This window comes from Xenopus laevis, chromosome 2S, assembly GCF_017654675.1.
Source record: "Xenopus laevis strain J_2021 chromosome 2S, Xenopus_laevis_v10.1, whole genome shotgun sequence".
NCBI classification, from domain to species: Eukaryota; Metazoa; Chordata; class Amphibia; order Anura; family Pipidae; genus Xenopus; species Xenopus laevis.
In genome coordinates, this window is record NC_054374.1 from 65,821,822 (window position 1) to 65,845,357 (window position 23,536).

The following is a 23,536-nucleotide window of genomic DNA, read 5'->3' on the forward strand; positions in this document are numbered from 1 at the left end:
ATATTTTGAGTCAGTCCCTAAAATGAATAATGGACAGCCGCACAGAGCAAAAAGTGAATCAGCAGAAAAGAGCTACTGGGGCATCTTTGGAGACACAGATCTAAACAGCTAAAGGGCCGTGGTTGCCTTGGGCTGGTACAAAAGCCCAAAACGTAATATACAACATATCTAGCCTACTTCTTCATTTAAGCTTTAGTTCTCCTTTAATCTGTAAATATGACTCTAATGTCAGCACAGTCAGTCCTCAAGGGGACATTCTGCTCCCTTAACTAGTCATATTGAGCAATTTCATGCGATCCGGCCAAAAGTTACAAAGCAATCAGCAACAAAAATAAATAAATAAAAAAGACAAGAACATTAATCTGGATAAATGAGTAAAATATCAGCACATCAATTTTGCATCCCCTGATTTTAAAGGGATACTAGTCTGTCATGGGAAAAAATGTTTTTTTCAAAATGCATCAGTTAATAGTGCTGCAGCAGTCTTCTGTGCTGAAATAAGATTTCAAAAAAGAAAAAGGATTTTTTATATTTCATTTTGAAATCTGACATGGAGCTAGACATATTGTCAGTTCCCCAGGTTTCCCCAGTCATGTTACTTGTGCTCTGGTAAACTTCAGTCACTCTTTACTGCAGCACTGCAAGTTGGAGTGATCTCACCACCCTCCCTGCCCCCCCCCCCAGCATCCCATCAGCAGAATAATAGGAATGGAAAGGTAATCAGATAACAACAGCTCCCTGGTAGATATAAGAACAGTGCTCAATTGTAAAAATCCATGTCCCACTGCGACTCCTTCAGTTATAGGAGAAACAATAGCCTGCCGGAAAGCAGTTCCATCCTGCTGGCTCTTTCTGAAAGCACGTAACCAAGCAAAATTACCTGAGATGGCTGCCTACACACCAATAATACAACTAAAAAAATACACTTGCTGGGTTAGGGATTCAATTTTACATGGTAGAGTGAATTATTTGCAGTGTAAACAGTGTAAGTTAGAAATAAAAACAAAACCATACAAATCATGACAGAATACAATTAAGTTTTCCCTTATTTTACACCATTGTTTTGTACTCCATAATGTATAATACATTTTCCTGACTTTATAGCATTTCTCAGATGTTAAACCATTTCTTGCTAGTCTCCTGAAAAATGTAAAATGGGGGTTCTACTGTATGTTAAACCAAACAAAAATAGAAAAACGATTTAAAATATTACCTTTTCAATAACTTTATTCCCCCCAAAACGAGTGACAAATTCTGCTGGAGAGGCAACTGTAAAATCCCTTTGCAAGTCCATTTTCTTTCTGTCCCGTCCTTGTTTGACCAAGTGCAGACCTGACATGCTGGGCCTTTAGAAAAACAGAGAAAAGTTTGAATAAGCATATCATAAAACAGAATGTGAAATTTAATGGTAATTGTTGAAATGTTATTATTATTCAGAAACCCATTATTCAGAAAGTATTGAAATACAGAAATGCCATTTTACACAATCTTATTTAAAGGGATTATGTCATGATTTTATGGTATAGTTTTTATTTCTAAATTACATAGTTTACACTGCAAATAATTCACTCTACAATATAAAATTTAATTCCTGAACCAGAAAAAATTCTCTCGACCCCTTGTGCATCACAAAGAAATTCTCACCCATAAACTTCAATGCTTTTCGGCAAATTTTTGCCATTTTGCGAGGTTTTTGGCAAAGCAAAATGGATCAGATTTGCCCATCACTAGACACAAGGTACGGTGCTCCAAAATGGAAAACCCCCATGTCCTTTTCTGCCAAACTTTTCCAGTACCTCAGCACCCTCTGTGCTTGTCCGTGTGCAGTACAGAAATCAGCAAGGAATTTCTGTACAGTGAATGCTCTCCTCAGGGAGTTGCTGAGAATTCTGAAGCACTGAATGCGTATAGTGGTGTGGTGGTGATAAGAAAATTACCATGGGCTGCGGATTTCTGGAAGAAATGGGGCTTCATCCTGGGTTCTAAAGTAACTGATTAAAATAACTATAGGGTTTCTAGCAACTTCGAAAACACCAGTGGTTTTACCTTTCCTTGTACTGTCACGGGAAAACCTGTTTTTTTTGCAAAACACAGTTAATAGTGCTGCTCCAGCAGAATTCTGCACTAAAAAACATTTTTCAAAAGAGCAAACTGATTTTTTTAATATTTAATTTTGAAATCTGACAATCTTTACTGCTATACTAGAGTGATATCACCCCCCTCCCAGCAGCCTAACAACAGAACAATTGGAAGGTAACCAGATAGCAGTTTCTTAACACAAGATAAAAGCTACTTGGTAGATATAAGAACAGCACTCAATAGTAAAAATCCAGGTCCCACTGCGACACCTTCAGTTACATTGAGTAGGAAAAACAATAGCCTATCAGAAAGCAATTCCATAGTACAGCACTGGCTCTTTCTGAAAGCACATGACCAGCCAAAATGACCAGAGATAGCTGCCTACACACCAATATTAAATCTAAAAAAAATACACTTTTTTGGTTAGGAATTACATTTTACATGGTAGAGTGGATTATTTGCAGTTTAAACAGTGTAATTTAGAAGAAAATGACACCATACAAATCTAGTTACACCACTGATCAGAATCCCTTTAAATTCACATTTATTTACTGAATTTGGCCAATGCTTTAAGTACTGTAACTAGATTTTACTGGACCCCACAGCAAATTAAATTTAGGGCATAAAAATATTGATAAATTGACCAATTTTACCAAGATATATTAAAATTGCTTATGAATAATGCCTTCACTGCCCCCCCCCCTAAAACTACAGGGTCTGCTTCTTCTGTATTTATGCTGTTTGTGATACATTGTTTAAGATTAAGAAAGTACAGAAAAGCAGAAATAAATAGTTTGGATGTTTTATACACAAAGGCTATTATTCACTATTGCACTTGGATTTTCTAAAAGACAGTCCAAACATATATTACATCTTCCACCCCCATATGAGTATTTAAGCAATTGTTCAGTATATAAAAATAAAAACTGGGTAAATAGATAGGCTGCACACAAATCCCATATAGTTAGTTAGCCAAAAATGTAATGTATAAAGGCTGGAGTGACTGGATGGCTAACATCACAGAACAGAACACTACTTACTGCTTTTCAGCTCTCTTGTCTTCCAACAATTGGTTACCTGGCAGTAACCAATCAGTGACTTGGGGGGGGCACGTTGGGTGGGTGTAGGTGGTTTTTTTGTTAAAGGGTTGAAATCTCCTTTAAAGTTGCTGACTAAGTCAGAGTTAGAGAGCTACAAAGCAGGAAGTTGTGTTCTCTTCTGTTATGTTAGACATCCAGTCACTCCAGCCCATGTCTGGACTGGGATTCAAAATAGGCCCTGGCATTTCAAGAACACACAGGCCAAAATAGCCTCCTGCCAGTCCACTTAATAGTGATTTTCAATGGTATCTCACAGCAGCCCCACTGGCATTTGCCAGAAACTGACTACCAGTCCGGGCCTGCTCCAGCCTTTATACATTACATTTTTGGCTAACTAATTATATTAGAAACATTTATGAAACATTTATGTTTATGAAATATTAGGACATCATTAGGCCTGAGTTGGTAAATTATATTTTGGAAAAAGTCCAAATTTGGAAAAAGACAAATTTTTTAACAAGCACATTTCAATTAGCTGTGCGTAAGTTGGTAAACTTTGGTCTTTGTAACTTTATAAAGAGTTGTATGGGGCATTTTGAATCTTTTTATGTATTAGTGACCCATTAAGATATAATGATAAATACATTTGGAACTTCTATATCTTGAGTTAGGAGAATATATTTTGTGGGTAAAAAGGAAAGTCTTCCAAACATTTTGAAATATTAGAGAGGGGAAAAAGAGTTCTTGAGATGATGTACAAATGATGTAAAAAAGAAATAATAAATATATATACTTGATATTGTATTTAAATTATGTAGGCTTTTGTATTGATGTAATGAATAAAATATAATCTAACCAATACACATGTTGCATTGTTTTGTCTAATGCTACCATTACTAGAGGTTTCTATTGGACTCTTGGGTGCTGTAACAGACATTATCATTGAGCTAAGGTTATAAAGAAAAGCTTGGTCAAAAGTGTTTCAAGGTTGCAAATTGTAGACTAAAATAATTCCTAGAACAAGTTAAAAATAACTGCATAGGCTAACTAAATGGTCTATATAAACAGCACCTACTCCAGGGGAATAGAATATGCTATAGTGCGTAATAGACCATGGAACCACCTACTAGTATTTGAAAAATAACATGACTTTACAATTATTCATAATTGCTTGACAAAATTCTAAATAAAGAGTTATAAAAAAAAATATATCTGCATAGGTTTCCTCTGTGTACTTCAATTTCATCCTGTACAAGCAGGTTAAATGGTTCCTGACAAAACTGACCATAGTGTGTGTGAATGTCATTATGAATATCACTGTATAACAGCTAATTAAAAAACAAATTAATTCAAAAAGCACTTATAGGGGGTTATTTATTAAGCTCCAATTTTTTCTACTTGGGAAAATACAATTATTTCGGAGAAAAAAAATCTGGATTTTTAAAACGATTTTATTATGAACTTTTCCCCACAAGAAAAACTCGTGAAAATGTATTGATAAATAGGGGGGAAAGTCCATGTGCATTTGGTTAGAGTTATTTTCAAGAAAAAAGTGGGAACTTTTTTGGATTTTGATAAATAACCACCTTAGACTTTACTATCCGAGCGCTAGCTGATGCGGTTAAAGAAATACTGCTTCAGGTGTCTTTGCCTTAATTGTTTGGCTTCAGTAAATACCATTGTTTCTCTTTTTCAGATGCAGTCCTTTTTGGATACCGTGTGTAATGTCCATAATTTGTTTTACATTAAACACAAAAGGAAACATTTACAGTCAAATTATTTCTGTCTATAGTTACTGCAACAATATGACGGTTTAACTTTTTCTTTACATATATGTCTTTAGATTGAAAGCTCTGTTTTTTAAAACTGCTGCCATTTTATCAGTGTCGGACTGGCCCACCGGGTAACCAGGAAATCTCTCGGTGGGCACAGGTGTCAGTGGGCCCTCCTGCTTCTAAACATTTGGCATATTTCATGGCCATTCCCTATTTCTGAGAACAAAGGGTCTGAATAGATGGAACAATAGATTATAGTATGTAAAGAAAACAGAATAGGAAAAGAGGTTGAGTGAGAAGAAAAATAATACAGAGGGTGGGCCCCTGGTCTAAAGTTTTTTGGTGGGCCCCTGGTGTCCCAGTCCGACAAAACCTAGGAAAAAGGTAATGAAGCACCAACATTTCAGCACAAAAATGACTACCATAATAAACACTTCACAGCTACTAGCAGCCTACCTCAACAATAAGTAGTAGTTGTTTACAGAATGTTCATTAGCAGAATCCTCCATGCTCCAGGCTCAGAGCCTACTGTTTTTGAGTGTTTGCACCTCTTTCACAAACACAGTTAATGCAATTTTTTCTAAAAAATAAATGTCTCAGGCTGTGTGAAACAGACAGTATTGCATACAGAGAGAAAATAAAGATTGCTTAAGCTTTTCACCTTTAACATAGGGCCTCATGCCCAAAAGCGGCATCTTTTTAAGCAGTACTGGTCTGCCATCTTCTGGATACATTTTTTCCAGAACGACTGACAAGAGATTGCCATCTGTTTAGATAACAGCTTAACCACTTAAAACTACCAGAAAGCTTAGAAATATATAGTGAATAAAGTACCCCCTCTGGTAAGATATAAGGATATTATAAGTAACCGAGGAGTTTCATGACCATATATAAACACGAGACCACACGAGGCCGAAGGCCGAGTGTTTTTATACAGGTCATGGAACTCCGAGGTAACTTCTAATATCCTCATATTTTGCAACTGGGGGTACTTTATTTATTATAATACACAAATTTCAGTGAGTCATGTGACAGAAATGACATCAGAACTCACCGTTTATAAGGATATAACTTACAAGCTATTGATAGTTTTTGTGTATTATAAGTTTATATCTGCTCCTTTTATCAGTCACATGTTTTATTCCATTATCTATCTTAAGCTCGCCACATATGTGTAACACAGTCGGGAATCTGGTCATTTTGTCCATGCAATCTGTTATTATTACCCCAAGGTACCTCTAAGTTTACCATCATTATAAACTTTGTGGCCCTGTACAAGTTATGTCTGTACCCACCACGAATACAAGCTCATAGTAACAAAATTTGTGGCCACTACCCTTGTATATGCTATACAAACTAGCAGTTAAGTAGGTTGTGCTAGAAAAAAGGTTAAACTTGATGAATGTGTTATTTGTTTTACTATGATACACGCTCACAAATCCATGGAACTGCTGGGGGGTGAAACTATAGGGAGATTTTGACTAACAAGCAGTTGCAATATATGAAAAAAGTTTTGTTCCCAAAGTATAAGGGCCCAGTGATCTTGCGGAGGGGCCCAATAATTAGTCAATCCATTTTTGTTCATGTAGAAGATAGTTCATTCTGTAAATAAATATAGATAATATAGATAGCTGATGTTACTCTTATAAGTAGTTCATATAAATAGTTCCATTGATTTGCTAATAAGTCAGTCAGTTGATTGGGGGTCAGTGGCGTTCATCCTAGGTTTATCCCTACCCACCTGCCCCTTTCACATTGCTATGCGTGTCATTGTCTGTTATTGAAGTTATGCAAGTTTCTACATAGGTTCCATAAATTGCAAAATGTAAATTATCTTGCTGTGGGGCTCAATAACTTGTCAGCAGTAGTTTGTATAAATAGTAAAAATAATAATTGAGCTAATAAAATCAAGTCAACCCATTGGGGGTCAGTGTAGTGCCCTTACTTTAAACCCTACCCACCTCCATCAACCTGCTCTGCCTAGTCACTGTTTGATATGCAAGTTACCCAAGTTTCTATGTAAATAATGCAAGTTTGTAGGCAAGTCACAAAAGTTTTTTGTCAAGTTGCATGAATTGCATACATTTTAAAAAAATTTATGCAATTTATGTAATTTTGTGCTACACAGACAACAGTGTCCCCTCTTCCCCACTGACGGCTGTCCTGTGCTTACTGGACCAGTATATTTACTTGCTAGTTGTAAGGCACAATTTAAAGCTTTTTTTTCAAGGGGGGTGGCAAACTCATCAAGCAAAAACAACCTGTTTTCCTAAGACTAAGCCTTGGTGCCAAGCTTGTAGGAAACCAATGTATTGGCAAAGCCCATAAAGTTGCTCACAACTTACGTAATTGAATAACTAGGGGGGTTTAACAAACCATGAAAATCTGCCATGCGCAGTGCTGTGAAAATGTTATTGGCTACTTGCACTTTGTGAACACACCCAAATACCACACCCATTTTAACAAAACATACCCCAGGCATGTCGGTATAATTACTACAGAAAATAGATTACCATATAAACCCCAGACCAGCTAGTATAATGATTGTATACAGCCAATGAGCTCTCCATTAACTCTAGACATTTCTGAGCTCTATGGATAATGGGTTTCCGGGTAACAGATCCCATACCTGTATTATTACTTTAGACAATGGAAAGTCTGCATATTAACCCCATGTGCCAGTATAATTATTACAGGAAATGTATAATCAGCATATTAACCACAGATGTGGCAGTAGAATGACAACAATCGCTATCCATCCGTTCGTGGTACAAGGACTAACAAATTAATTTCTATGGCCGGTTTTAGGCAGGTTTTTTGCATTTAACAAGTGATTGAGGACAATTTGGGACAAAAGCTTTTTGTGGAGCATTTTTTCTATCCATCATTTTTCTTTTCAGCTCACTGTCCCAAATACATAGAAAACTCAGATGCACTCATTTAATAATATTGTGCTAAATTTCACCAATTTGTCTTGATCAGCTTCAAAAAAGTTAGAAAACCAATACTGGATTTATTTTATGAATAATAGTATTGGTGCAATGTAATACCTGAGTTAGTGAACCGGCTTCTCTGATTTAAGTGCCATATTTCATGTTGCAACAGGTATGAATCTATTGTTTGGAGTGCTGGAAGCCTGTGGTTTCTCAGATTAGAGGTCTTTGCATAATTTAGATCTCCAAAGTCTACTTAAAAAAATTTATTTTACCACCAATGTAGATTTATGCTAGCTTAGTAACTATGTAGTACACAATTCTTATTTTTTACAAGGTAAAATAGTACTGTTTGCTTACAATGTGAAATGGCATTAATGTATTTCAGAGCTTTCTGGATAAGGGATTTCTGAATATCCTATGCCTACTAATGAAAAAACAAAAATGTTTTGGTGGTCTAACTAGAAGCTAGCTTCTTTATTGTCCTTAAATATTTTATTCTCATTATCACTAGCTCATTATTCTACCCTCTATACTACTACTCATTAGCACTACTTACCAGTAACACTTCATGCCACATGCAAACATCAATGCAAGTGGGATTGGCAAAGACAAAAAGCTAAATAAATAAACTACAGCACAGAAAGAACATTCATCCATGAGAAATTTTGGGGACAGATCTGACATCTTGCTCAACCCCTCTTAGCTGCCAAACTAAGTTCAGCTGAAACCCCGCCTACCAACTAGCATGATCAGGCTCACTATTCTGTTTGGCTGCACCATACATGGGGTGAGCATGCATCACGGCTTATTCAAGACAAGACTGCTGGCATGAGTAGGTTTTCTATACTTCTCTGAGCTGGTGGAATCTGTAGCTGGGAAAGGAAAGCAGTGTGCGTGTGTGTTTGAACTTTAATAACCCTGGTCTGACTGCTGCATGCATGTGAAAGAATCCGTTGTAGACTGGGAGGCACAGAAGACCCTGTGCTAGAAATCTACTGTATTTGCATGAATGGCCCTACACTGCTTGTCTCTATTCCTAGCTGGAACAGATTATTTCTGTCACATAATTTTGTAAACATTCTAGGAAATCGTTCAATGTAAGTCCACACTGAGGGACCCATTTACTTAGTTCGAGTGAAGGAATAGAATAAAAAAAACTTTGGATTTCAAATGTTTTTTTTGGCTACTTCGACCATCGAATTGGCTACTACGACCATGACTTCAACTTCGAATCTAACGATTCTAAGTAAAAATCGTTCGACTATTCAACCATTCGATAGTCGAAGTACTGTCTCTTTAAAAAGAAAACTTCGACCCCCTAGTTCGCCACCTAAAACCTACCGAAGTCAATGTTAGCCTATGGGGAAGGTCTCCATAGGCTTTGCAAGCTTTTTTAAATCGAAGAAAAATCGTTTGATCAATGGATTAAAATCCATCGAATCGAACGATTCGAAGGATTTAATCATTCGATGAACGATTTTTCGTTTGATCGTTCGATCGAGCCAATTGCGGTAAGTCCTTCGACTTCAATATTCGAAGTCGAAGGATTTCCATTCGGCAGGCGAATATCAAGGGTTAATTAACCCTCGATATTCGACCATAAGTAAATTTGCCCCTGAAAGTACTTTAGTTTCAGACTGCCTTTAGTCTTTTATCAAACTAAAAGTTTGATAAAAGACTCAAGGCAGTCTGAAACATTGCTGAATTTTCGGGTCAGAGCCCATGTTCCAATAACATGGAGCTTACAGTGCTAGATGTAGCCCTATGTACCATTGCCTCAATAGCTGACTGAATTGCAAATGTGTATAAGAAAAGCCCTGGAGAGAAAGAGCCAGTCAAATAAGCTGTGGGTCACATATTTAAAATTATTACTGTAAGTCATTTTTAAGGGGTTGTTCACCACAAACAAAGACTTTTTTCAATTGTTTTCCATGTTTTATTTTTTACCGTTTGCCCAAAATTTATGTTTCAAGTTTAATGTTCCTGTCTGTAGTGTTTGTCTGGCAGGTCAGTGATCCAGGGCAGAATGTGAACTGTTACAACGCTACATTTAGTTGATAAATTTCTCTGTAGCATCTGGAGAATATTTAGCAACTATTGTATCAATTCTAACAGCGGCCTTTAATGAAACTCAGGGATTCTGCTCAGCAGAGACAAAGATAACAAATGTATCGATTTTATCGAGTCTGCAAGAAGGTGAAAAATTACATTTTACACTTCAATATTAGAAAATCGCTCACAAACAGAAAATAAAAGTAATTGGAAAAAGTCTTTAGTTCTGGTGAAACAATCTGAAACCAACAGAACTAAAAAAAAAAAAAAAAAGGTCTGAAGGTGTCCTACCCCTTTAAAGGATAAGGAAAGCTACCAAAGCAGTTTATTGCCAATAGATGTACTCTGCAGAATGCTTAACCATACCCAAGTCCACAGCTCTAGAAGCTCTCTCTGTCTCTAGAATAGCAGCTGCCATATTAGCTTGGCGTGACATCACTTCCTGCCTGAGTCTCTCGAAATGTGTTTTTTTTTTGAGGATTTGAGGATTTAGAGCAGCAAAACTTTGAGGGTTTACTGTTGTATTTATATAGACATTTGTGATACAGCTTACTTAATTTTGGCCTTTCCTTACAGAAGCTGTTCTTAAACAACTTGCCATTGTCGCACATGTGGGCTCAGGAGCTGAAGCACCTCCCCCACCTCCCCACTTCCTCATCTGCCAAAACACCTTGCGCTGGTCCTTATAAGAAGATAACATTTTCAATACTACCCAATGGACAAAATGTGTGGAAAATAACAATACATAATCATCGGCATCGTCGGTTCAACATCCCCATACCAAGGTCAGTATGAATACTGTTAAATTAAGAGACCCAAAAACATGACGAGTTTACTGGTATGGGAACTCTCATATTTGGAAACTTAATAGCCATGGTGCTTCAAATTATTGGAAGGCCATCTCACATGAAGTCCATTTTAAGTACATAAATCTTTAAAAATGATTTCCTTTTATTTAGGCTAGGACCAGACGGGGTGAAATCAGCCTGCTGAAATCCACGGGCCGATTTTAGCTCCTGACTGCTAGCAGGATCCTCTTCTATGTTAGCGTTCAGAAGACTTGTGTCAGCCCCAGCTTGAGCATACTAGGGGATTTTAGCTCACAATGAAAAGTCTTGCTTTTCTTCACCAAAATGAAGAGCCAACACAATGCTTCCGGACACAAACAGAGAAGAGACTCTGCTAGCAGTCACAGTCCTCTAGAGTGAAATTCCATCACTCTCCATTCATTTCTATGGAATTTTTAAAGGAGTATTTATCACAGGATGAACTTTCACTTTCATTGAATCCCATAGAAATTATCATCATTTATTTATATAGCGCCGGCACGATACGCAGTGCTTTACCTTAGTTATAACAAACTGAATAAATGGTGGATAACAAACAAGGGTTACAGAGAACAGGACCCTATAAATTTGAGTTTACAAAGTAAAGGTTAGGGTACAATTGAGACATTAGGATTTTAGAAACAATTTTGTGATTTTTGATACAGCAATGATTGATTAATTAAGGTAAATTGAATAAGTTCTTTAATTCGGTGGGCCTTTAAGGAGCGCTTGAAAGTTTGGAAAGAAGGAGAAAGTCTGACAGCTCGAGGCAGAGAGTTCCAGAGAAAAGCAGACGCCCGAGAGAAGTCTTGTCGACGAGAATGGGCAGAAGTGATGAGAGGAGAAGAGAGGCGAAGATCAGAAGCAGAGTGAAGGTTTTGTGAAGGAGTGTATTTGGATATCAGAGATGAAATACAGGGAGGGGCTTCATTATTAAGGGCCTTGAATGTGAGTGTTAGTAATTTGAATTTAATTCTAGAGGAGTCTGGGAGCCAGTGAAGGGACATGCATATGGGAGCAGCTGATGTAAAGCGGTGAGATAGATGAATGAGTCTAGCAGCCGCATTTAGAACAGATTGGAGTTGTGAAAGGTGACTTGTTGGAATACCTGAGAGGAGTAGGTAATTAAGGCTGGAGATGATGAGAGACTGAATCAGTGTTTTAGTTGATTCTGAACTGAGATATGGTCGTATTCGGGCAATGTTGCGAAGTTGAATACGACAACATTTTGCAAGTGTTTGAATGTGTGGTGAAAAAGACAGATGCAAGTCTAGTATAACTCCTAGACAGCGTCCCTGTGTGGTGGAATGAAAGGTGGTGTTGTTTACAGTGAGTGATATCTGAGGGAAAGGGGAAGATCTTGGAGGAAATATAATAAGTTCTGTTTTTGAAAGGTTCAGTTTCAGGTGGCGCTGTGACATCCAGGAGGAGACAGCAGAGAGATAGTCTGTAACTTGGGAAAGGACAGAATTAGAACGATCAGGAGAAGACAAGCAGAGTTGGGTGTCATCAGCATAAAGGTGATACTGAAGTCCAAACAACTGAATAAGTTTTCCTAGCGAAGTAGTATAGAGCGAGAACAGAGAGAGGGAACGTAGTAGAAGTAGAGTTAGAGACGGCAACTTTAAAGAAACGGTCAGACAGATAAGATGTAAACCATGAAAGAGCAGTGTCATGAATGCCAGCTGAGTATAGAATGTCTAGGAGGAGTGGGTGGTCAACTGTGTCAAAGGCTGCAGAGAGATCTAGTAGGATGAGTATGGAATAGTGACCTTTAGACTTTGCTAGTAGAAGTTCATTGGTTATGAAATGAATGGAGAGTGGTGGAATTTCGAAAGGAATGCGGCAATATTTAACTTGACCCCTTAATAAATATACCCCACAAAGCAGATTTCAGCCCCAAAAACCACTCCATGTGTCTGCACCCAGGCCAACACAGTGGCTCTGGGTGTAGACACAGAAGACCACAGTCAAGATCTGGGGGGCTGTTTTTTGGCCTGCACTCATGCAGGAAAAGAATCAGTCGACCATGGACATTTGTCTTCTCCTGTGACTGTACTCAGAGTCACTGCATCAGCCTGGGTGCAGACACACAGGGGTATATATATCAAAAAGTGAAGTTAGAGATTGTCACAGTCCTCTAGAGTGAAAACTTGTTTAAAATTTCCATATAAATGAATGCAGAGTGGTCGAATTTCTAAAGGACTGCTGTGATATCTAACTTGACTCTTTAATAAATATACCCCACAGAGCGGATTTCAGCCCCCAAAACCGCTCCATGTGTCTGCACCAAGGCCAACACAGTGGCTCTGGGTGTAGACACAGAAGACCACAGTCAAGATCCGAGGGGCTGTTTTTTGGCCTGCACTCATGCAGGCCAAAAATTTTGCTTAATGCTGGTAATCCAAATTACCAAAAATTGAAAATGTCATGACCTAAGCATTCTGAAAATAGATCCTATACCTGCAATTGTAGATTTCCCATGACAAACACTTTAAAGTATTGGCACACAAGGGATTTTATCTCTTTTTATTTAAATCCCCTTAGATTTTGGGGCTGATTTACAAACACAGGTGACAAATTGCACAAGACCAGGTGGCAATATCATTCAGCCAGGAATTTACAAGTAGCAAAATGAAATACCTGATTCTTGCCATTGGCAACATTGGCACTTGTACAATTTAGCACAATTTTCTGTTTGAAAATCATGTGCCTTTATAGGTTATACACATTAAGATTTGCTCATTTGGCATGCCAATGCAGCCCTCGCATTACAGGATTTTCAAACTGGCAAAATATTTGTGAGGGAGGAAATCAGGTAAGGGCCATATATCGGTAGATAAGCTGCTGACTGGATCTGAAGGTGACAAATAGGCAGCCTAAATCTGCTGTGTATGGCCATCTTAAGCACAGAAATTACAACATTCCTTAACAAGAGATAATTACTGGAAGGAAATTTGTAGCAGCTTAATTAAACAAGGGGACCAAGTGCCACATGAGCCATAGGCTTCATTCACATGAAAACACAACCTCAAATAACTCTGAATAAGCCATGGTCAGCCGACTGCTTTTGTGATAAGATGAACCAGACAACCATGCAAACAATTGTGCAAACTGTCTGACACTCTAAAATAACCCATGCATTGCATCATTTCAAACCTCTGTCACTCCGAAAGGGTCAGATTTGTAAGGTCATTCATCTAAAAACTCTTTGTGGCTTTTTCTGGGAGAAAATTCCCAGCTGAAGGGACAAATTTAAGCCCAGTCATACAATTTTAATAGGTGGGAATTACAAGATATTATTATTATTATTAACATGTATTTATATAGCGCCAACATATTGCGTAGCACTGTAAAGTAAATGTGATTATACAACTACATCAAATGAATTACATATATATAATATATGGAGTAACAAACATCACAATCAATACAGGTACAAAGAGGTGAGGAAGGCCCTATGCATAGGCATACAGTCTAAGGGGAAGGGAGTAATACACAAGGTGTGGGAGTGGGCAAGATCGAAGTAAGTGGTTGAGAAATGTGGTGTTGTATGTGGTGTTGCGTTTGGTAGTTAAGCAGAGTGAGGGTAGGCTTCTAGAAAGAAGTGCGTTTTCAGAGATTTTTTGAAAGCAGAAAGGTTGGGAGAAAGTCGGACAGACCGTGGGAGAGCGTTCCAGAGGAGGGGTGCAGCCCTTCCAAAGTCTTGAATGCGAGCAAGTGAGGAGGTAATGAGAGAAGAGCTGAGTAGCAGGTCAGTAGAGGAGCGTAGTAAGCGAGTGGGTGAGTATATAGAGATGAGTTCAGAGATGTAGGGTGGAGCAGAGTTGTGAAGTGCTTTGAAAGTCAGTGTCATTAATTTGAATTTGATTCTGAAAGGTAACGGAAGCCAGTGCAGGGATTGACAGAATGGCGAGGCAGAGGAGGAGCGGTTGCCGAGGTGTATGAGCCTCGCAGCAGTGTTCATTATGGACTGGAGAGCTGACAGTCTCTGGAGGGGGAGGCCAATTAAAAGAGAGTTACAGTAGTCTAGACGCGATATGATGAGAGAGTGAATAAGAATTTTGGCAGCGTCTTGGGTGATAAATGATCGTATTTTGGATATGTTCCTTAGGTGGAAGTGACATGATTTAATAAGTGACTGGATATGAGGAGTGAATGACAGGGCAGAATCTAGGATAACCCCAAGGCACCGGGCCTGGGGAGAGGGGGTGATAGTGGAATTGTTAACTATGATGGATACTTCGGGGATGCTACTGGTGTTAGTTGGAGGAAAGAGAACCATTTCAGTTTTAGAGAGGTTTAATTTAAGGTAGCGTTGCGACATCCAGGTAGAGATATCGGACAGGCAGGAGGAGACGCGAGTTAGGAGTTCTGGGTTGAGATCAGGAGATGAGAGATCGATCTGAGTATCATCAGCATAGAGGTGGTAGTGGAAACCATATGAATTTATTAATTTGCCAAGGGAGGAAGTATAGAGGGAGAATAGTAATGGTCCCAGGACAGAGCCTTGAGGAACTCCAACAGAAAGAGGTTGGGGAGAAGATGATACTCCATTGTAGGAGACACTGAAGGAACGATTGGTGATGTAAGAAGAGAACCAGGACAGGGCTGTGTCACGAAGGCCAAGCGACTGGAGGGACTGGAGGAGGAGAGGGTGATCTACAGTGTTAAATGCGGCTGAGAGGTCAAGCAGTATTAGTAGTGAGAAATGATTGTTGGCTTTAGCGGTTAAAAGGTCATTTGTTAGTCGAGTCAGGGCAGTTTCCGTGGAGTGTTGTGGCTTAAAACCAGATTGTAGGGGGTCCAGCAGGTTATTGTCAGAGAGGAATGAGGTAAGTCGGTTGTAGACAAGGCGCTCAAGTAGTTTAGAGATGAAAGGTAGCAGAGAGATAGGTCGGAGGTTGTCAAGATTGGAGGGATCAAGAGAGGGTTTTTTCAGAATGGGGGTGACAAGAGCATGTTTTAGTTGAGAAGGAAACAGTCCAGTTGAGAGCGAAAGATTAAATAGGTGAGTTAAGGCTTTGATTAGACAAGGATTGGTATTGCGGAGAAGTTTTGAGGGAATTGGATCAAGCGGGCAGGTGGTAAGGTGAGAAGAGGCCAGAAGCTTTGAGACTTCCTCATCAGTGACAGGGGTGAAGGAGCACAGGAGAGACTGGGGAGTGTGGAGGGAGGGTGGTGGAAGTCTAGGGGGGTTGAGTAGTGTAATGTCCCTTCTGATAGTGTCAATTTTGTTTTTGAAGTGCTCAGCAATATCTTGAGCAGAGACAGATGTGCATGGAGGGGGTGGAGAAGGGGAAAGGAGAGTGTTAAAGGTGGAGAAAAGTTGTGCTGGTTTTTTAGAAAGGGAGTTAATGAGTGAAGTAAAGTATGTTTGTTTGGCTTGGAAGAGGCTGGTGTTAAAGGAGCGCAGGGCAGATTTGTAGCTCCAAAAGTCTGATTCTGAACGGGATTTGCGCCAGCGACGCTCAAGTGCACGTGAGTGTCTTTGGAGCGCTTTTGTATGAGCAGTATGCCAAGGTTGAAGTGGTTTGGGTCGAGAACGTTTAGTTTTTATAGGAGCAAGCTCATTTAGGGCAGTGGTGAGAGTACTATAGTAGACAGAGGTAGCCACATTAGGACATGAGATGGCTGAGATATTAGAGTGAAGAGAGTCGAAGGAAGAAGAGAGATGTGACACGTCTACAGCTTGCAAGTCACGGTAAGTACGTGTTTGGGGAATAGCAGGGGGTGAGGAGGGAGTTAGTAAGAGTTGAAATGTGAGCATATTGTGATCAGAGAGGGGAAATGGGGAGTTAGTAAAATTGGAGGTTGAACAGAGTCTGGTAAATATGAGATCCAGAGCATTACCATTGGAGTGAGAGGGGGAGTCTGAGCACAAAGATAAGCCTAGGGAGGAGGTTAGTGAAAGAAGTTTAGAGACAGAAGATAGATCACGGATAATGGACATATACAGGTATGGGATCTGTTATCCAAAATGCTCGGGACCTGGGGTTTTCCGAATAACAGAACTTTCCATAATTTGGATCTTCATACCTTAAGTCTACTAGAAAATAAACATTAAATAAACCTGATAGGATCCTTCCAATAATCAGTAATTATATTTTAATTCGGTTCATGTACAAAGTACTTTTTTTTTATTTTTACTGAGAAAATGAAACAATTATAAAAATTTGGATTATTTTGATAAAATTGAGTCTATGGGGACGGCCATTCTGTAATTTGGAGCTTTCTGGATAATGAATCCCATACCTGTACACACAACTCAATAGGTAGGAGTTGGAAGATGGAATACTCAAAGAAGAAAAAGAGAAGGGACAGAAAATAAAAAAAAAGTAAAGGAAGAAAAGTAAGAAAGTAAAGAAAGTAAGTCATATTTACTTTTATCCCATTGTAACAGATACATACTGCATCACAAACCCACATGTGTTTTGATGGGATGGGTACCCTATATTAATAAATAGTTTCCACTCAGGGACATGTAGGGCTATTCTCTTATATTTATTTTTGTCTTGTTATGCTAGATCACAGTTTTATTTCAGAAAGGACAATAAGCTTGCGTTTTGTGCAGTACTGGCACAATTACCTAGTAACTAAATTCGAACCCTTCTGCAGAATACTAAACACACAACAACTACATTTATTTATACAAGTGTTATTAAGGCAAAACAATTAAGAACAATTAGTTTTTTTTAGAAATTTGAGTAAGAACTGTCCACAGACAAAGCAATAGCTTATTATTATTATTATTACTGCTATTATTATTATTATTATTATTATTATTATTATTAACATGTATTTATAAAGTGCCTTTACATTTCAAAGTGGTAAAGGGCACTAAATAACTTTTAATATTATGGCAGGGAATAGGTTAACTAGGAAAAAACTACACAAAATGTTTAGAAAGGATAGCATTAAAGGAATTAACTTTTGCTATGATGTAAAGAGTTATATTCTGAGATGAATTGCAATTTTTTTATTTGTGGTTGTTGAGTTATTTAGCTTTTTATTCATCTGCTCTCAGGTTGCAATTTAAAGCAATCTGGTTAGGTCCAAAAGATAAGTAGCAATTCCAAGAAATGTGTAGCCTTTAAAGGAGAAGGAAAGGTTAAAACTAAGTAAGCCTTATCAGAAAGGTCCATCAAAATATACCAGTAAACCCCAAAAGTAGTGCTGCTCTGAGTCCCCTGTCAAAAGAAACACTGCATTTCTTTCCTTCTATTGTGTACACATGGGCTTCTGTATCAGACTTCCTGCCTTCAGCTTAAACCTCATTGCCCTGGGCAAGAGCATGCTCAGTTTGCTCCTCTTCCCCCTCCCCCTCCCTTCTCTACTGTAATCTGAGCCCAGAGCAGGGAGAGACTCAGGCAGGAAGTGATGTCACACTACATTAATACTGCAGCTCCTATCCTAAACAAACAGAGTTTCTAGAGCTTTTTACTCAGGTATGGTAAAACATTCTACAGAATAAATATAGCATTCTAGCTTGCACTATTGCAGCTAATCTATTGACAATAAAATGCCTCCGTAGCTTTCCTTCTCCTTTAAGAGCATTTTTTTGAAAGCTGGGTAGAGTCAGAAGAAAAAAAACTCCAAACAAATTCTAAAACTTTAAAAAACAATATGAAGACCAGCTGAAAAGTTGCTTAGAACTAACCATCCTATAACATACTATGGGGCAGATTTATCAAAGTGTGAATTTAGAACTCACCACAGAAAAACTCAATCACTTTCCATTCATTCCTATTGGATTTTTAAAAGCATATTTATCAAATAGTGAACTCCACTGATAAATACAATTCTAATAATCCCACAGGAAAGAATAGAAAGTGGGTGAGATTTTCTGTGGCGAGTTCTAAATTCACACATAAATCTGCCCCTAAAAGTTAACTTAAAGGTGAAGCACCCCTTTAATGTGCATATACATGCATTACTGTCAGGGAATGAAGTCCATAGTAAAGATGCAGCAACAAGCAGGCTGAGCAAGTAACCCTGTAAACTAAAAACAAATCCAGTTTGTATAGCTTTATATGTAAACCAGTGATACAATGAAAAGTAAGGCAGGTGCACTTCATGAGGCCTCTGTTTTCAGGAAGTTTGACAGACAATGTTTATTTGGTGGGGTGGGGCCTGAATCATGAAAGACCTGAACGGTCTCCAATAGAAAGCTCACACAACATGCATGCAACTGGATGCAGACACTACTCCATGGGTGTACACCCAAGCCGTCAGAGAAGACAGGCGATATGTGCCATTAGCCCAATACAAAGATGTACCACACACACTATGTAGAACAATGCTTCACTCTAGGGGGGCAAATTAAAACAATATCTGTGTAAAATGCATTTTTCTGTCCTAGATTAATGAAGGTCACTTATAGAAACATTTTGGATAAACAGTTTTCATATATTTAAATACTTGTTAATAGTTAGGGGGGGGAGTCACCATATATCAGCCTCAAAGGTGAACCTGATGAAAATATGTCTGAAAGACACTGCCCAGAAAGCTCTAAAGGCCCAGGCCAGGGTTAATGTCAACAGCATAGCTTACTAAGGGACTCCTATATAATGTTCTACCACACAAACACGTATAACAAGTATATATTATACAATTTCAAAGAAAGCTCCTTAAAAACAGATTCAAAGCAGCCTTGTATGCACAGTAGTTCACAGATACAAATGTTTGTTTATTTTTTTTCAAGCTGCAGAACAGTAGCAGGGGGAACCATGTAACTGCACCTCAGAACTAAGAATACAGTTCATACTGTAGACTCGCATTCAAAAATGTATTGATTTCTCAAGAATCAAAATCAGGGATTCTCAGAAATGTTTGATTGGATTTAGTCAAGCCAATAAAAAGTTGAAATTCATAAAAAAATAAAAAAAAACACTGCAGTGAGAGTTGAAACTGGACAGATAAGTAAATGTGAAGAACAGTGATCCCCAACCAGCGGTACGGGATAATGTTAGTTCAAGCATACAGTCATATGAAAAAGTTTGGGAACAACTTTCAGCCTGCATAATAATTTACTACACTTTCAACAAAAAAAAGATAAAAGTGGTATGTCTTTCATTTCCCAGGAACATCTGAGTACCGGGGTGTTTTCTGAACAAAGATTTTTAGTGAAGCAGTATTCAGTTGTATGTAATTAAATCGAAGTGGAGGGTCAGATGAATTCAACCCAATATCAACAAATTCTTCAGGATAATGTTCAAGCATCAGTCACAAAGTTGAAATGACGCAGTCGCAGGGGTTGGATATTCCAACAAGACAATGACCTTAAAAACATTTTGAAATCTACAAAGTCATTTATGCAGAGGGAGAAGTACAATACTCTGGAATGGCCGTCACAGTTCCCCGACTTAAATATCATCGAAAAGCTATGGGATGATTTGAAGAAGGCTGTCTATGCTCGGCAGCCATCAAATTTAACTGAACTGGAAAGATTTTGTATGGAGGAATGGTCAAAAATACCACCATCCAGAATCCAGACTGTTACATTTGCAAAAGGAGGCTCAACTAAGTATTGATGTAATATATCTGGGGTGCCCAAATTTATGCACCTGTCTAATTTTATTATGATGCATATTGCATATTTTCTGTTAATCCAAAAAACTTTATGTCACTGCTGAAATACTACTGTTTCCATAAGGCATGTTATATATTAAAAGGAAGTTGATACTTAGCTTAGCCACTGATAAACAAAACTCCAAAGAATTAAGAGGGGTTCCCAAACTTTTTCATATGACTGTATGTCCATTAACCACAAAGATTTGTGTAAATTGTTTATTCTTCGCTGTGTCAATGGGAACTTTGTCCTGGTGTGGGTGGCATAGTGTTTATTAGGAATATAGGAATATATTTGTACCAGAAAAGTATTGTTTCCCATAACCACAGTGCAGGATGTGTTTATACATAAATTGAATGGGAGCTTAAATACTAAAAGTGTTTAACTTTTTTCACTTGCTTTATAGAGAAAAACTAGGTTAAGGCTTGGTGGCACATGCTTCAAGTTAAATCTTTGATACTGAGGGAGACAAATCTTCTGAAAAAGATAGGATAACAACGACTGCAGCAAGTATCTCAGGCAACCTGGCCTAAATGCAGGAAATTGTGAAGGAGATCAGATCTCTCGCCCCCACTGTAGTGGGGATTTATTTGCAGGTGACAAATTTCCTCAAGTGCCATCACCCCAAAGCTGGTCATATATGAACTGAAAATGCCTGAAAATATATAAAAATGTTAGGAGCGGCCCTATCTGTATATGGGACCAAAGAATTGACTTGAATTGAGCTTGTCCAACATATCAATCTGGCTGTAGAGTCTGCAGGGCTGCTTTAAAGGAGAAGGAAAGTCTTCGTGCACTTGGGGGTGCCAAATGTTAGGCACCCCCAAGTGATTGTATTAACTTACCTGAAACCCAGGGCCAGTGCTCCTATCAACAGAAAACTGCACCGGCTCGGGGTTCTTCCAGTGAGCACCAAAGAGCGTTCCTCTTACGTCTTCCTCTTTTTTCACGCGGTTGCGCATGCGCAGTAGAACAACAACTGCGCATGCATCTGCCCCGCGAAATTTGAAGAAAGAAGAAGCCGGAAGAGGATCGCTCAGTGGTGCTCACTGGTATAACCCCGGGCCGAGACTTTCCCTCTCGTTTAAAGGAGAAGTCAACTACCCCCCATAAAGGATTAGGGGCATTTATATGTGTTATCACCTATGCGGGGGGGAGCAGGGAGGGGTATGTAGGGTGCTGGGAAGGGGTTTTTATTAGTGAGGGGGTTGAGTTATCCTTTAAAGACACCAGCAGGTCTAAGGTCATTGGTGGGCTACCACTTTCCCAACACATTTATGATAGAACAACTGTAAGCAAGTGAACTTCAATATAGAAAGGCAGGGAAGAAGAAAGGAACAAATGGTCTGTACTTACTAAAGATGACATGATGCCCAGGTGTGCCACCCTGGACCAGAAGCACATAAATGCCAAATTGGGGATGACACAAGAAATAAAGTATTTACCCATCCTGTAGAATCATTCCAGTTGATTGAAATTAGATTCTACCATGCCTGCAGGATGCTTCTGTCAAAAGTTATACCAGATGAAAAGTCTACTGGGCATATGTTACCCATTTATTTAACACCACTTATTGCAAGGACAACAAAATATTTTTAGGGTTCTAAAAACCTCAGAAAGAGTAAAAAAAAGAAAATGTATAAATAATAATGTATCATAAAAAAGACATACCTCATTTGCAAAGCAAGATTCTCTTGATAGTTTGAGAACCCCATGTCAGAAAGGGTATCCGAGGTTGTGGAGGCAATGGATGCTGGAGATGAAGATCTCTCTTTATCCTCCAGGTCCACTCTGACCATTGAGCTAAATTCATCCTCTGAATTGTCCTCTGACACAGAACCAATGATAAAATGGGAATGCTGATCAAGCAACTTACATTGAGGCAAAGAATCCCCCATTTTGCTCTATAAAATAAAAGACAAAAGATAGAGGTTATAATGCAACAAATTACAGAATTATGACAAAAATGCTCCCTAAACTGTCCTAAGAATCCAATAAACATACCCCAAAAAGTTGCCATTGGTAGGATTCTTAATTTTTTATTCATGTTAAGAGCATGCACCATTTCTCACCTTAAATTAGCTGTTCAACAAACAGGAGGCACTTGACATTTTGACACTTTAATCCACACGCTGTTTAGTAAGCAATGACATGCATGGTGTCTCTGTCGGAACCATGGGGCGTTTTTCAGAGAGAAAATGCACAGGTGCACATTTTTTTCTAAACACTATTTTAACATTGCCCCAAAAACTAGCAATCCCAGACTTCATACAATTCCTCCAGGTGCATTTAAATTTTTTTTAATTCCAATGAAATTCTGTCTGCACTTTAAAAACATGTCCACAGTGTAATCACAGCAAATTCAAAACTACATTGTTAACCACAATCTTACCACAACTTTTTGGCAGTGTTGGGGGTATGAAAGAAAAAGATAAGAAACAGCAGCAGAGACTTGCACAGGCCCGGGGTTCTGCCAGCGAGCACCATGGAGCGATTGTCTTCTTCACTTCTTTGCTTTTCAAATTTCCCGGGAAAGGTGAATGTGCAGTAGAATGAAATAGCCGGCTCTTTCGTTAAAGTCCAGTTTTTCTCTACTGCGCAAGCTCAGTCGTGAGAAGAAAGAAGAAGCAGGAAGAGGATCGCTCCGTGGTGCTCGCTGGAAGAACCCTGGCCTGGTGCCGTTTTCTGCTGATAGGAGCACAAGCCTGGTGTGTCAGGCAAGTATAAAAGAGTTACTTCTCCTTTAGTATAATCACAGTAAGATTTCAGAACATTTCAGTTGCTTACACCACGGTTATGTTTCATGCCCTAAAACTCTTTCACTGGCTAACATTTTAAACATTTTACCTGGATTCATCATTTATATTAGTCCCTGAACAACCTACATTCTAAGTCATCAGTGCTAAACGCTGGGCTACTGTTTATATTTTAATTTGTCTTCAATCCACATAGATCATGGTGGTTGGAGTCATAGAGAGGCTGTGGGCTTCTCACCATTGTCTCTCCCCCCTCAGGCTGGGTCTGCATTTTCGAACTTACCCAGCCAGCCCCAATGGGAACGTCTGAAAGGGTCTGCCGCTGAGGTGAATTATATTAGTTACATATACAGTATATATTTATCTGCTGAATGGAGCCAAGAAGAGGAGAATGAAGAGGACCTTTAAAGGGCATGTCAAGTCTAAAATAGAATAAGGCTAGAAGTGCTGTATTTTGTATACTAAATATAAACATGAACTTACTGCACCACAAGCCTAAT

The 23,536-nt window shown here is 38.7% G+C and overlaps 1 protein-coding gene across 6 annotated transcripts in view; it reads right to left on the reverse strand.

Annotated features, from left to right (window-relative positions):
- Positions 1–23,536, reverse strand: part of acaca.S (acetyl-CoA carboxylase alpha S homeolog) — a 232,533-nt gene that overhangs the window by 206,640 nt on the left and 2,357 nt on the right. For all 6 annotated transcript variants that reach the window (XM_018249417.2, XM_018249415.2, XM_018249416.2 and 3 more), the window contains exons 2-3: positions 21,952–22,184; positions 1,214–1,346 (exon numbers count right to left, since the gene is read on the reverse strand). In XM_018249417.2, the coding sequence (XP_018104906.1) occupies positions 1,214–1,346; positions 21,952–22,178 (360 nt within the window). In that variant the 5' untranslated portion in view covers positions 22,179–22,184. The remainder of the gene's footprint in view (positions 1–1,213; positions 1,347–21,951; positions 22,185–23,536) is intronic.